Below are 15,918 nucleotides of genomic sequence, written 5' to 3'. Positions count from 1 at the left end.
GTGATATCTGTAGCAGAGAGATCTCTTTGGTGTCATTAGAGAGGCTTACATTCTCCTCTTTTGAGGTTCTAAAACTCAAAACTGTAGGCGGCCTGTAGCATAGTGGTTACGGTGGCTGACTGGGACCTGCAAGGTCGGTGGTTCGATCCTCGGTAGCCACAATAAGATGCGCACAGCCATTGGGCCCTTAACCCTGCATTACTCCAGGGGAGGATTGTCTCCTACTTAGTGTAATCAACTGCACATCACTCTGGATAAGAGTGTCTGCCTAATGTAATGTAAAGCACTTTATTAGGTATTTATTCTACTTATTTTTACATGCATTGGTCTTCTGCAACTGTAGCCTATCCACTGAAGAGATTTTAAGCGTTCTCTGTTCAGAGATGCTCTTCTGCATACCACTGTTGTAATGTGTGGTTATTTGCATTACTGTCACCTTCCTTTCAGCTTTGACCAGTCTGGGAATTCTCCACTGAGCTCTCTCATTAACAACATGTTTTTTCCCAGCAAACTCGAGAGACTGATGTGTGTGAAAATTCCAGCAGTTTCCAAAACACTCAAACCACCCTGTCTACCAACAACAATAATTTCACGGTAAAAGTCACTTAGATTTCATTTTTTTCCCATTCTGATATTTGGTCTGAAATACAGCAGACCCTGGTGACCATGTCTGCATGCTTTTATCCATTAAGTTGCTGCAACATGATTGGCTGAGTACATGTTTGCATTAACATGCTGGCTATAATATACTCAAAGAGATAGCGGACAGTTCAAGTGGTTATCCACACTGGTTGCTTTTTGTGTCGCACACCTCCATCACAGCTCACAACAGCTGTGGTGTAGAGTGTCGACATTTGTCACCTGATGGTGGTTGTGCAAAAACACACTGTAACCACTCTGGATTATGGGTAATCTTGCTACAAATGACTGCTCTACCTGTTCCAGGCTGAAATGCAACTTGGCTGCCCCTAGAGTCAGAACCTTGCAGGTATTATTTCCCAGCCGGCAGCATTCTTACCTAGATGACGTCAAATGAAACACGAAACTACTGTATATTAAATAAAGGCATTGCTTAATTTTGTGTGTAATGTCTTTATGAAACCAAAACAACTTAGGTCTCTTCCTGGCCGTGCTCTGGGCTTTGGTGTTTTATTCTGACACGTACACTGAGCCGGTAAAGTGGTAGTACGAGGATTTAATTGCTTTTAGGCAGGAAAGGCATTCAGTAACCTTTTTAGAATTAATTAGAAGCATAGTGACTAGTAGTTCCGCTTTGCTTTGGTTGGGTGGTTCCCCTGGACATTCCCTACTTTGATTTCTTAAGCCCTCTTCAGTTTAGAGGACCGAGCAGAGGATTTTGCCTCTTGGGTATAGCCTTAACGAAACTCTTCCATTGAGGAATTTCTTTTTTCCCTGACCGTTATCTCTCAGGTCAATTTTCTGTTGGTGAAATGCCAGGGAGTTTTGGTTTTTCAGTTATTTGTTTTCACACGACTCGCCCGTTACTTCGGACATTGCGTGCTAACTTACAAATACCCTGTTCAACCGATTTTGCGGTTTTATTTCAGTTGACATTTCACCAGGGAGTTTTTCTCATTTTCAGTTTTTTCCCTCTCCTCTAGTGGCCCCACCCATTTGTGAGGGGTTCAGTGGTTATCCAACTTATGGTGGGTGACTTTGTGATCCTGTCCCCGAGTTAGGTCAAAGGTTATTTGCCTTGCCTTTATATAATAGTATAAATAATACTACTATTGTTCCTTTGAATAAATTATTAATTTCATTTTACGATTCAGAAATGTACTTGTTCACTAAATTAAGGAAGGCAATTAAGGAAAATGTAACTAGATTCTGATGACTAGCCTTGGTTTCTCTATAAACAGACATTGTATTGACGGTTGCTATCGTCAATGAGTTCCCCAGGTTCTGTGTCACATGCAAACAACTGCAGAGCAAGAAGTATAAATGCAGAGTTATAATACACAACCCGGCTGAACAAACTGGATTTTTTTTATTGATTTGATCTCTGCCTAGTTGATTGTGGTAAGCAATTTTTCTCATTCTACCCCTATCAAGAAGGTATTATTTGGAAGATTACCTATTTCAACAAGATAAATACATGTACAGTAGTGCTCTTTATGAACATTGTGGTTTTTACTTTTGGGAAACGTTAAGAAAATCCGAAGTTTGAAAGTACATGAGGACACATTGATATACTTTCTTTGGCAGTTTTCTTTGCCCATTAGCATGTCATGCTGCAACTGGAAAGTATTTGGAAGACGTTGTTAGGAGAATCTTTTTGCTATTGTTAGACATTACCTCACATTTTGACAATTGTATTGGCTCAGTTCAAAACTCAGTACTTGACCTAAAAAGTCAGCCTCCCTTTGTCTATGGCAAATAAAGATATTTATATAAACTGCTTGATGAATAATGTGATGATAAATAATGACTTGCAGGATTCTAGGTAGTTCTGTATGTCTGTGATCTTAAATGTTTTCTGAAATTAAAAATTAAGCAGCTGCATTAAATAGAAATAATTATAATTCTGTTAATTTTTTTATTTTTTTACTTACAGGACAAGTAAAGACAAAAAGAAAAGCAAAAAAGAATGAATCATTCATCTAACCTGAACTCCTTGAATTCCACCCTCTCTCTAAATACAGCTGTTGTGCATCCCCCATTTTTTTTCATTAATGGTTTTCACAACATACCCTATGCCAAATACTACTATGTTTTCCTATGCTTTGTTTTTGTGGTCTCTGTGTTGGGGAACTCCTTTGTCATATTTGTTATATATATAGAGCGCAGTTTTCACACCCCAAAGTATATGGGCGTATTTAATTTGGCTGTAGCTGACTTCGGTGAAAGCACTGCTCTTATTCCAAATTTAATTGCAATGTTTCTTTTTGATTCCCAGTACATCTCCTATGATGCTTGCTTGGCCAACATGTTTTTTGTATTTTACTTTTCCTTTTTGCAAGCTCTCATTCTTACCATTCTGGCATATGATAGATTGGTGGCAATATGCTTTCCACTGAGATACCATGCCATTGTCACAATGCCAGCCATTGCTGTGATGTTAGCAGCGGCATGGGGAATTACTGCACTTTTCATTATTTTATTAGCTACTTTAATTACCAGGTTGTCCTTTTGTAAATCCATAGTGGTAAAAAGCTACTTCTGTGATCATGGACCCATTTTCCGTTTGGCATGCAATGACTATCTGCCAAATTATATAATGGCATATGTTTGCATAACATTGTTCCTTTATTTACCATTAGTTTTGACTGTACTGTCATATGTGTTTATTGCAGGTGCTCTCTTTAAAATCTCTTCACAGGAAGGGCGGTTTAAAGCCATTAAGACTTGTTCTGCACACCTAATGCTGGTGGCTATATATTATCTTCCAATAATAGGCACATACCTTGCTGTGGAAGCTGGTACCCTTCATCCAAATGCCAGGGTAATCAATACATCACTTGCAATGGCCCTTCCTCCCATGATGAACCCAATCATTTATGTCCTGAACACAGAAGAGGTTAAGGAATTCTCAAAAAAACTTTTCAAAAGAAATAATCTTTTGAAATAATTAAGTAATTCTATATAATAGGAAATCTGCTGTTTACTGTTTCACAATTTCCACAGTTTGTGGAAATATAATCTGATTTAATATAATTAATAATATATAATAATTATAATAATTATAATAATGTGTTTTGTCAACTAATTCTTGGTTAATATATTTTATGGAACATTGCATTTCAAGTTTGTTAAATGTATTATTTATTTAATTCATTTTTAAATGGAGTTGAAGTACATTGATTCATGTTTGAATTTGTGGATTCTATTCTTGTTTGGTAATGTACTGTACTTTGTCACATATTCAGTTAGCTTAATGGTGACGTCATAAAGTTATTAACCCCCAACAGTAACTATCGTTACAGTTGAATGTACTTTCAAGCAATATTTAATTGTATCTCAAAGTTGCATTAAAGATGAATTGCAGAAAAATACTTGTATGATTGGCCTTAAATAATTATTTTGTTTTTGAACATATTTTTTCACATATAAGAACCTCTCACTGGTGTAATTACAGCAGAAGTCTCCTTGGACCAAAGCAAGCCTTCTTTAGCAGCTCTCAATTAAGAGCTTCACGCCTGAGATCCAGCAGAGGAGTGATCTGAGTACCTGATGACTGTAGGTATCTGTGGGTGACTGTCAATGGGACATAGGATCCTTATGTGTACTCTGAACTAGAAGAAAATAGAAAGCAATGTGTCCCAGTATACAGTATGTGTGCCTGTGTATACTCTATTTATGATTCAATGAAATCAACCAATGGTTTCACAATTATTGACACCGCTGGTTGTCCGAACACCCTTGGCAAAGATGACCGCCATAAGTCTCTTCCTAGAATTTGTGAGAAGGTTAGGGAACACATTTCAAGGGATTTTTGCAGAACTATTCAGAATCATTGATATCTGTGGGTTTGTGCTTATGGACAAACCCCCCTTCAGTTCAGACCACAGGTTTTGATGGAAATGAATTCTGGAAATTAAAATGGCCATTGCAGAACATGGATGTCGTTTTCACTTAACCATTTTGTCTGTTTGGAGTCATTGTCCAGCAGGACGATCTACCTATTAGCAGAGACAACCAGATTTTCTGCTAAAATGTATTGTTACTTTTCTGAACATCAATGACCCACCTCCATATTTAACAATAGGTATGAATTGCTTCTCCTTGTGCGCATTGCTCATTTGCTGCCAAACATGTTGATGATGTGTATGGCCAAAATGTTCTGAAATCACTGGTGAATCTAATTATTATGACTGGAGGGATTTGTTTGTTAAAATGGAGGACAAACTAACAATGAAACGTTTCAGGAGCCAGCAGTTTTTACAGTTGGAAATATAATAATGTCTGCAGTTTACACCACGTTAAGATTAACTGAAATTGACTGTATTCCCTTAAAGACAAAAGGTGACAAAAATTAAGCTTGCTGTATGATAGGCCTTAAATAATTATTTTGTTTTTGAACATATTTGTTCACATATAAGAACCTCTCACTGGTGTAATTACATCAGAAGTCCCCTTGGACCAAAGCAAGCCTTCTTTAGCAGCTCTCAATTAAAAGCTTCACACCTGAGATTTGTGTCCAGCAGATGAGTGATCTGAGTACCTGATGGCTGTAGGTATCTGTGGGTGACTGTCAATGGGAGATAGGATCCTTATGTTGCTAACAAACCAACAGTGTACTCTGAACTAGAAGAAAATAGAAAGCAATGTGTCCCAGTACACAGTATGTGTGCCTGTGTATACTCTATTTATGATTCAATGAAATCAACCAATGGTTTCACAATTATTGACACCTCTCTTTTAATACTTTGTCCAAACACCCTTGGCAAAGATGACAGCCATAAGTCTCTTCCTAGAACTTTTGACCATTTCTCCATGCAGAACTAGTCAGATATCTGTGGGTTTGTGCTTATGGACCCCCTCTTCAGTTCAGACCACAGGTTTTGATGGAAATGAATTCTGGAAACTGAAATGGCCATTGCAGAACATGGATGTCGTTTTCACTTAACCATTTTGTCTATTTTGATTTAGAGTATGTTTGGAGTCATTGTCCTGCAGGACAATCTACCTATGACCCAGCGTCAGCTTACTAGCAGAGACAACCAGATTTTCTGCTAAAATGTATTGGTACTTTTCTGAACATCAATGACCTACCTCCATATTTAACAATAGATATGAATTGCTTCTCCTTGTGCGCATTGCTCATTTGCTGCCAAACATGTTGATGGTGTCCATGGCCAAAATGTTCTCATCTGACCATAGCACTCTCTTCCAGTCATAATTTCAATGACATTTGGTAAAATATACCACCACATCGGTGTTATGGCCTGGCCATGTATGACTGCCAAAGAAAAAGGTTAAGAGGACTAGTTCCCAAGAGAAGCGTTCGCTAAAGATGGCTGCAATACAGGCCTGGCAGAGCATCACCAGAGAAGACACATGGCATGCAAAGGAATAAACAGGACTACTTTGTGTCCCAAACATTATGGTGCCCTACAATTGGGGGGACTATGTATGAACACTGTTATAATTTGTACATGGTGAAACCAAAATGTATAAAAATGCCCTTAAAATCTGACAATGAACACTTTAACCACATGTGAGATGTTATTACAAATCTCAAATTGTGGAGTACAAATAAATAAATGATGGGCCTTTGTCCCAAACATTATAGAGGGCACTGTAGCTTTTCCAATGCTGATGGATGACAAAGTGATATTGCATGTTTTATACTCTATACTCTAGTGAGAGAGGAAGAGATGGAATGACACTGAGAAATACTAAATGAAATAACTGACATTATTGACAATTTGCATGAGAGGAGATGTACTGAGATAAAATTATATAGTTTTCCCATATGTTTAAAACTATATACTATGAACATAACATATACATAGATAATTATCTGTGTTGTTTATTATATGCAGCCTTTTTTCTTCATTATTGTTAAGGGTGCCAATAATTCTGGAACCCACTGTATGTGCCTCACAAATTTAATTTGAGGGCATTCATATTAATATTACATTATTGGCATTTTGGCAGACGCTCCTATCCAGAGCGACGTACAGTTGATTAGACTAAGCAGGAGACAATCCCTGGAGCAATGCAGGGTTAAGGGCCTTGCTCAAGGGCCCAACGGCTGTGCAGATCTTATTGTGGCTACACCGGGAATTGAACCGCCGACCTTGCAGGTCCCAGTCATGTACCTTAACCAAGTCCACCGATTGTCTTGGACTATTTTACACTTGTTAGCATTAGGTTATTTTCCTTACACTATTCAATCAGGCCCTCCACTTTAGCCCTTAACCCTGTCTAATCACTGTTTGTTAAACACCATAATTATAGAGGTCATATCATTCTAACATACCGTAACTTTTCACTGCCCAAGAGACCAGTTAAAACTGTCTAAAACTGTCTAAAAACTGAGGCAAGGTGGTTGGCACAGAGTGGCTGCAGATGGTCAAATGGACCAAAAATGCCTTCCTACTATTTTGCTTGTTGAGCTGTGCCGTAATTGAGCTGTGTAATTGTTACAGTGTTTGGTTTAACCCCTGGCATACAGTACAAAAGCCTATCCGTGCTGTTAGTGCAGTTATTCTCACACCGCAAATACTGGCATTTTCTAATTACATTTAAAAATTTAATGTAAATAAATAAAAGTGCATGAGCAGAGCTTCAATTAGTTGAAGCGAAAAAGAATATCAGCACATATTTACATGATCGTCAATGCCATCCCATCACATATAACCAGTTCTCCTCAGCTATAAGTGAGTGTTACGACCCAGGTTCTCGATCCGCTCTGGGTTTCACGCAGGAAGCGTATGCCGCATTGACTCTTGAACAAGCTAGTTCTTTTAATACAATCAAGGAAGCAGTGTTGAAAGCCTATGAGCTTGTTCCCGAAACGTATCGACAAAGGTTTCGGACCTGGAAACGCCGGGAAAAACAATCGCGTGTTGAGTTTGTTCGGGAGAGGCTACTACAGCTGATACGGTGGTGTGCAGTGGCTGGTGCAGATACGTACGCCAAACTCTGGGATTTAATTGCCCTCGAGCAGTTTAGAAGTTCTTTGTCTGATTCGGTCACCACGTACGTAATGGAGCGGAAAGCCCAAACAGCTTCCGAAGCTGCTACGTTAGCTGACGAGTTCATGCTAATCCGTAAGGATGGAGGGGGGAACTACCCACGAGGTCTTTCTCAGCGTGATGGCTCTCGCCCTTCTAAACCGTTCCCTGGTCAATCTGGCAACCAAGAACAGTCAGTGTACAAAGCCAAAGATGTTATGGGGACTGATGGAAAGTTCATTCCCACTAGGATATGTCACGTGTGTCATAACCGGGGGCACTGGCAGAATAAGTGCCCTGGTCCCAAAAGCCCCAAGTCTTATAGGTCGGGCTTTATGTCAAAACCGGTAGGTCTGGTCTCTACCAATCGTTTTCCTCGTCCTTTCCGTGTGCCCAAGGTGGATACTGCAGAATCTGTTAATCCGATTTGTAGTAAAAACGCAGATTATTCTCCGTTTGTTTCGGAGGGGTTTGTGTCTCTGGGAATAGGGCCCAAGCGGTTTGTAAAATTATTGCGTGACACTGGGGCTTCGCAGTCCCTGGTTTTATCTAATGTTTTACAGTTCACTCCCGATTCGTTCACTGGACACAGTGTGATTATTCGGAGTGTGACTGGCCATTCAACCGTGCCTCTTCATTATGTTTCCCTTTCCTCAGGTTTGGTGTCTGGGGATGTTGTCCTGGGGGTCTGTGACGAATTCCCAGTAGACGGTGTTTCCCTTATTTTGGTAAATGATTTGGCGGGTGATCAGGTATCGGTGCTCCTCCTGGTGGTGGAGAATCCAGTCGCCTGTGGGGAGGAGGACGAGCTTGGTCGGCAGTTCCCCAAAGTATTTTCCTTGTCTGTTTTTATCCGGTCAATGACTCTGTCTAGTAAGGACAAAGCCGAATGTGATCAGTGTAGATGAAGGTGCCTCGCTTTGACACGTTTTTCGCTGACCTGGATAAAGGTTTAACGCCAAAGGTGTCGGGGAAACAAAGGAGGCAGTGGTGCAGGAAACGGGGAATGTGGGTAAGGAAAATATGTCAGTTGAATGTGGGGACTTCGTTGTAAAACGAGAAAATGTCCCTGGTAATGTTTCCGAAGGCAGTTACAAAGGGTAAGTGTGAGACCCAATCAGGTTATTTCCTGCGGGACGGCGTGTTGTGGAGGAGGTGGGAACCTCAGGTGGGGTCTGTGGGGGGGAAAAACAAGTCACCCAGGTGGTGGTTCCTTCCGTATATAGGGAGGCGTTGTTGCAGCTCTCTCACGATGGCACAGCTGGCCACTCTGGGGTTAGGAACCTGCGACCGTCTACTCTGAAACTTTTTCTGGCCAAAAATAAAAAGAGAAGTAGCGGAATATATTAAAAAGTGTCACCTGTCAAATCGCTGGTAAACCTAATCAGACTATTCCCGTAGGCCCACTCTACCCCATACCGGTTGTTTCAAAACCATTTGAGTACCTGGTTGTGGATTGTGTTGGTCCTTTACCACGCTCATCTGGGGGGCGTTGTTATTTGTTGACGGTCATGTGCCAATCCACTCGTTATCCGGAAGCTTACCCCTTGCGTTCCATTACCACCAAATCTATATTAAAAGCGTTAACTACTTCTATGTCTGTTTGGCATGCCCAAAGTCATCCAGTCGGACCAAGGTTCGAATTTCATGTCACGGCAGTTTGCGACTGTCATGAAGCAACTCAAAGTGCGTAACGGCGTTTCTAGCGCCTACCATCCACAGAGTCAGGGAGTGTTAGAAAGGTTTCATCAAACTCTGACATCCCTATTACGCTCTTATTGCGTTGAGTTGGGTCGTGACTGGGAGGAGGGTCTCCCGTGGCTATTGTTGGCCATTCGTGAAGTGGCTGTCGAAGATGAAAAAATTGTTTAACCGCAAAGCTAAAAACAGAAGCTTTAAACTAGGGGATCAAGTTTTGGCTTTGTTGCCGCTGGACCATAGCCCACTGCAAGCAAAATTTATGGGTCCATATGTTATCGACAAACTGCTTTCTGGGGTCAATTATCTTATCCGTACACCGGATCGCCGAAAGAAAGTTCAGTTGTGCCATATAAATCTTTTAAAACCGTACTGTGCCCGAATTCCTGAACCTGCTGTACCCCCCGACATTCCTGTGTTTTCCAAGTCTGAGTCCACAGTTCCTGTGTCTCCAGTCTGCTGTGTTGCGACATCTCCATTTTCTCCTGTGATGAGTGAGCCCGTGGCTGTGGAGGACTTGAGTGAGGCTGAAATCCAAGGATGGAGTTTGAGCTGGCGGTTGGAGAAACTTTGGAACAAAGGAAGCATGGGTTAAGTAAGCGGGAATTAAAAGGGAAGTATCTTTGTTATTAGTTTGTGTCAATATTGTATTTATAAATTTGGTGTTAAATGGTTTTGAACGACCACGGAGGCGCCGTCTTTGTGGGGGAGGTGTTACGACCCAGGTTCGCGATCCGCTCTGGGTTTTTCCCCTCTGCTCGTGTGCTCTGCTTGCAGGAATGGAAAGGTGGGTGGAGCTAAGGAGAACTGAGCCAGCGCTGATTATTGGATTTGACGCACCTGGAAGCTGGGGTTTAAAAGTGCAGCTTCTTCACCATTCTGGAGCTAGCTCGTGTTAGCTCATGGCTGCACTGCAAATGCTCCTTCCTCTCTGGCATTGTGTTCTGTATTTGGTTGTTGGCTTTGACACTTGTTAAAAAGGCTTGCCTTTTGGATTTGCCTTTGAATACTAAGTCTAGAGTAAAAGAAGGTATTTAATAAATATTTGTAATTCCTTCACCTCGTTGTTTGTGTCCTTCACCTCGTTGTTACGGCCAAATCGAGCCTTAGGTCATAACAGTGAGTAATAAAAAATGTATTTGAATCATAAAATCGGGTATCCTTTATCGTCGTTTAAAATTGGAGATAGATGTATTCTGAGTTCTCCACACTGACACTTGAAGAATATTCATGGTAAGATCTGCAATGCACAGATGTTGCAAGTTCAATCAACTTGAAACACATATTTTGTTAAAAGGGTAAACAACCATTCTCAAAACAAGCAGAGGAGGCCCCCAGGACCAATGTTTGGAACTGCTATATTAGAGAGTAGGGCCACAGAAAGTAGATTTTTCTTAGAAATCCTTAACTAAAATGGCATGTGTTATAAGTGTGTCCAAAATGATGCTGGCAAACAACTGTTGACTGATGTTGACTGATATCTTTACTGTTGCAATAGCGCCTCTTCCTATTTCATACTGGAATATTAAACAAAGATGCAATTCACTATTGCTTGCCTTGGATTTAAAAGAAAATTGCATAAAAAGTACCATTTGTGGAAGACTAGAACTGTAAAGGTAGTTAGTGTTGGCATTTAATAAATTCATGACATCCCCATTAAGTTAACTGAATATGTGACAAAGTACAGTACATTACTCAAAACAAACAAGAATAGAATCCACAAATTCAAGCAGGAATTAATGTAATTCATCACATTTAATAATATTTTTTTGATAAATAATACGTTTAATAAACTTGAAATGTAAGGTTCCACCAAATATATTAACCAATAATTAGTAGACTAAGCACAGATTATATTTTAGTTATTTTTCTTTTATTAAAGAACTGGTATTTGATTGTTACCTTTATTGTTACGATACGACTTGTTTTTTTTGTTTGTTTTTTTTTCAGATTTTTCCAATTTTTCTCCCAATTTGGTAGTCAATTGTACCCCATCTAATCCAATTAGAGTTAGTGTTAGATACACCGCACACACCCCGGCCCTTGGCGGCCCGAAAGAGAGCAACACGCCTTCTTCAAGCCGTCTCATCTCATGCTCATGACTGTGATTCCGAGGCACCAAAGGTGCTCTTTGTGTGGCGATCAGCTCATCCTGCCAAGTCCCTCCCGTGAGAGCCAGCCAAACTTGGCTTTTGGCAGGACCGGGAATCGAACCCCAGTGCAACTGCAGCGATACTCTCTATATTTTAAACTGCAATATTAAATGAAGATGCGATTAACTATTGCTTTCCTCAGATGTCAAAAATATATTCATTTGTGGAAGAGTAGAACTGTAACGATAGTTAGTTAAAAAAGTATGACATCACCATGAACTGAATATGTGACAAAGTACAGTACATTACTCAAACCAAACAAGAATAGAATCCACGAATTAAAAAATGAATCAATATTCATATTCATGAAATATATTTAAGAAACAAGAATTAGTTGACAAAACACAGATTATATTAAATCAGTCTATCCTTTTTCACAAACTGTGGAAAATCTGAAACAGTACACAGCAGATTTCCAGTTGTACTTCATCATTTAATTATTTGATTATTTCAGTTGTCTTTTTGTTCTTTTGAAAAGTTTTTTTGAGAATTCCTTAACCTCTTCTGTGCTCAGGACATAAATGATTGGGTTCATCATGGGAGGAAGGGCCGTTGAAAGTGATGTATTGATTATTCTGACATTTGGATGAAGGGTATGAGTAATCGCAGCAATGTAGGTGCCTATTATTGGAAGATAATATATAGCCACCAGCATTAGGTGTGCAGAACACGTCTTAATGGCTTTAAATCGCCCTTCCTGTGAAGAGATTTTAAAGAGTGCATCAGCAATAAACACATATGACAGTACAGTCAAAATTAATGGTAAATAAAGGAACAATATTATGCAAGCATATGCCATGATATCATTTGGAAGATTGTCATTGCATGCCAAACGGAAAATGGGTCCATGATCACAGAAGTAGCTTTTTACCACTATGGATTTACAAAAGGACAACCTGGTAATTAAGCTAACTAATGAAATAATGAAAAGTGCAGTAATTCCCCACGCCACTGCTAACATCACAGCGATGGCTGGCATTGTGACAATGACATGGTATCTCAGTGGAAAACATATTGCCACCAATCTGTCATAGGCCAGAATGGTAAGAGTGAGACCTTGCAAAATGGAAAAGTAAAATACAAAAAACATGTTGGCCAAGCAAGCATCATAGGAGATGTACTGGGAATCAAAAAGAAACATTGCAATTAAATTTGGAATTAGAGAAGTGCTTTCACCGAAGTCAGCTACAGCCAAATTAAAAACGCCCATATACTTTGGGGTGTGAAAACTGCGCTCTATATATATAACAAACATGACAAAGGAGTTCCCCAACACAGAGACCACAAAAACAAAGCATAGGAAAACATAGTAGTACTTGGCATGGGGTATGTTATTCAAACCATTTATGAAAAAAAAGGGGGGATGCACAATAGCTGTATTTAGAGAGAGGGTGGAATTCAGGGAGTTCATGTTAGATGAATGATTCATTCTTTTTTGCTTTTGTTTTTGTCTTTACTTGTCCTGTAAGGAAAAAAATACATGAACGGAATTATTTCTATTTAATGCAGCTGATTTCTTTTTACATTTCAGAAAACATTTAAGATTTCATAGTCATACAAAACTAACTAGAATCCTGCAAGTCATCACATTATTCATAAAAGGGAGACAAAGCTGACTTTTTAGGTCAAGTACTGAGCTTTGAATGGACCAAATACAATTGTCAAAATGTGAGGTACTGTCTAAAAATAGCAATAAGGTTCTACTTACAATCTTCCAAATACGTTCCAGTGGTAGAATGATGTGCTAATGGCCAAAGAAAACTATGCCAAAGAAAGTATATCAATGTGTCCTCATTTACTTTCACACTTCAAACTTCCGACATTTCCTGAAAGTAAAAACCATCACATTCATGAAGAGCATTATTGTACATGTATTTTTCTTATGGAAATGGGTAATCTTCCAAATAATACCTTCTTAATAGGGGAAGAATGTGAAATAAATTGCTCACCACAATCAACTAGGCAGAGATCAAGGGGGAAAAAATCCAGTTTGTTCAGCCTGGTTGCGTATTATAGTACAGGCACATTAGCTCTGCATTTATACTTCTTGCGCTGCAGTTTTCTACATGTGACACAGTAATGAACCTGGGGAACTCATTGACGATAGCAAGTGTCAATACAATGTCTGTTTATAGAGAAATCAAGGCTAGTTATTTCCTGCCTTAGTGAACAAGTACATTTCAGAATCGTAGAGGGAAAAAAAATTTTTTTTTAAAGAAACAACAGTAGTATTATTAATACTTTTATTAAATACAAGGCAAATGACTATAAGAGGCCGTTTAGGACATAAATCATACTTGCTCTTACATATCCCATCATAGTCTCTCACACACACTATCACAGTCTCTCACACACTATCATACTCTCTCACACACACTATCATACTCTTTCACACACACTTTCACACATGATGGTGTGTGTGAGAGACTATGATAGTGTGTGTGAGAGAGTATGATAGTCTGTGTGAGAGAGTAGGTTAGTGTATGTGAGAGACTGTGATAGTGTGTGAGAGAGTATGATTTATGGCCTAAACAGCCTCTCATAAATAACCTTTCTCAAACCTAAGCTGTTTTGGTTTCATAAAGACATTACACACAAAATTAAGCAATGCCTTTATTCAGTATATACAGTAGTTTCATGTTTCATTTGACGTTTTGGCTCTCGGCAAGAATGTCGCCGGCTGGGAAATATTACCTGTGAGGTTCCAACTCTAGGGGGCAGCCAAGTTGCATTTCAGACTTTAACAGGTGGAGCGGTCATTTGTTGCAAGATTACTCACAATCCATAGTGGTTTATGGTTTGTTTTTGGACAACCACCATCAGGTAACAAATGTCAACACTCTACACCACAGCTGCTGTGAGCTTTGATGGAGATGTGTGACACAAAAAGCAAACAGTATGGATAACCACTTGAACTGTCCGCTTTCTGCACTGATGCAATGACAGAAATAGACCAGTGACATTGCTTGTTAACTGTGCTATCTCTTTGAGTACATTATAGACTCACTGAACACTTTGTTAGGCAGCCAGAATGTTAATGCAAACATGTACTCAGCCAATCATGTCGCAGCAATTTAATGGATAAAAGCATGCAGACATGGTCAAGAGGTTCAGCTGTATTTCAGACCAAATATCAGAATGGGAAAGAAATGTAATCTAAGTGACTTTAACCATGAAATGATTGTTGTTGGTAGACAGAGTGGTTTGAGTGTTTCGGAAACTGCTGATCTCCTGCTGATTTTCACACACATCGGTCTCTAGAGTTTGCGGGGAAAAAAATGTGTTGTCAATGAGTGAAGTCAATGGAGAATTCCCAGACTGGTCAAAGCTGAAAGGAAGGTGACAGGAATGCAAATAACCACACATTAAAACAGTGGTATGCACAAGAGCTGGAAGCTTTCGAACGACACCAACATTATCTCTCTGCTACAGATATCAAGGGAGTTTTGTCCATTGCATTTTGAGTTCCACCAAATCCTGTTTTTGAGAAAACGGCTTCAAAGTTTCGCTGTGTGATAGTAGTTGAAACTGGGAGACTACAAACACTGTGAAAATGAAACTCTGGGGCTATAACTTGTCATCTTATGTTTGTAAAACTATATTTTTATATCTGAACATTTACTCTTGACATTAACACATACAGACCCTGAACGCAAACACATTAACATGTAGCCACGACCACGAATGCAGCTGATATGGTTTGTGATTGGTGAAAGGTGACAAGCCGGCTGGCCTTCAAATGACGTAAAACTGTTTACTTCCCCATGTTTTAAGCATTTAAAACTACATATTTTGAATTTAATTTCACATTGAGACATACAAATCATGAAAGGCAAGACATGAATTATAATAATTGTGCAAAAGCATTTAATGACGCAATGTTGCAGGACACTATAAAACCACTATGAACTCTGAACGAGAAGTCTTTGTTCACTAGAGTTCTTATGAGCTCTGGCCTTACTGAATCAAGTGAATGAAGTGAGTCAGTCAAAAGAGTCCTTCTTTGGACTGAAGGAATCGAAAGTGTAAAAGAATTGCATTGTACTCCACACCACCTAGCGTTCTTATACCTGCACTAAGGAAGAGATTGAACTGCACTGTTTTTAAAGGGAAAGAAATGGGACAATAAAAATGGTACCTCACATCACATCCACCGTTAATTCATCAAACCAGCCTCTAGCTTTGACAATTGCACCTTGACTGTTAAATATGGGCCCAGCATGGCTTAAGAGGGTAAACAATCCTTCTGAAAACCAGCACGGGAGTCCCCCAGGAACGAGCTTTGGAACTGCTGTGTTAGAGAGTAGAGTTCGGCCGCAGAAATGGGATTTCTTTTCTTACAGTTTTGTCTTAGAAATGCTTGACTAATAATGCTTGTGTTACTAGTGTGTCCAATATCACGCTGGCAAACTGGTATTTGACTG

General features: G+C 39.5%; 2 protein-coding genes across 2 annotated transcripts; one reads left to right on the top strand and one right to left on the bottom strand.

Annotated features, from left to right (window-relative positions):
- The first annotated feature begins 2,608 nt into the window (after positions 1 to 2,608).
- LOC133108311 (olfactory receptor 1-like) lies at positions 2,609 to 8,551 on the top strand. Its single transcript, XM_061217784.1, has 3 exons — positions 2,609 to 3,572; positions 5,249 to 5,302; positions 8,301 to 8,551. Exons 1-3 carry the CDS (start codon positions 2,609 to 2,611, stop codon positions 8,549 to 8,551), a joined length of 1,269 nt encoding a protein of 422 aa, XP_061073768.1.
- Positions 8,552 to 8,807: 256 nt separating this feature from the next.
- On the bottom strand, positions 8,808 to 12,905 carry LOC133108309 (olfactory receptor 52K1-like). The gene is made up of 3 exons (XM_061217780.1): positions 11,965 to 12,905; positions 9,715 to 9,742; positions 8,808 to 8,954 (listed from the first exon to the last, which is right to left on the bottom strand). The coding sequence occupies exons 1-3, from the start codon at positions 12,903 to 12,905 to the stop codon at positions 8,808 to 8,810; spliced, it is 1,116 nt and encodes a 371-aa protein (XP_061073764.1).
- Between the last annotated feature and the right edge of the window lie 3,013 nt (positions 12,906 to 15,918).

This window comes from Conger conger, chromosome 13 (assembly GCF_963514075.1).
Source record: "Conger conger chromosome 13, fConCon1.1, whole genome shotgun sequence".
In the NCBI taxonomy this organism is placed as follows: Eukaryota; Metazoa; Chordata; class Actinopteri; order Anguilliformes; family Congridae; genus Conger; species Conger conger.
Note: the sequence above shows the minus strand (reverse complement) of the source record. Positions and strands in the feature narration are given on the sequence as shown.

Coding starts and splice junctions, on each gene's coding strand:
- LOC133108309 (XM_061217780.1), bottom strand. CDS start 12,905: ATGAACTCCCTGAATTCCACCCTCTCTCTAAATACAGCTATTGTGCAT. Junction 9,743..11,964: donor TTCTCAAAAAAACTTTTCAA/AAGAACAAAAAG, acceptor GAATGTCGGGGG/GTACAGCAGGTTCAGGAATT. Junction 8,955..9,714: donor GGTTCAGGAATTCGGGCACA/GTACGGTTTTAA, acceptor ATTTTTGGCCAG/AAAAAGTTTCAGAGTAGACG.
- LOC133108311 (XM_061217784.1), top strand. CDS start 2,609: ATGAATCATTCATCTAACCTGAACTCCTTGAATTCCACCCTCTCTCTA. Junction 3,573..5,248: donor AAAAAAACTTTTCAAAAGAA/ATAATCTTTTGA, acceptor TTGCTAACAAAC/CAACAGTGTACTCTGAACTA. Junction 5,303..8,300: donor GCAATGTGTCCCAGTACACA/GTATGTGTGCCT, acceptor CCCTTTCCTCAG/GTTTGGTGTCTGGGGATGTT.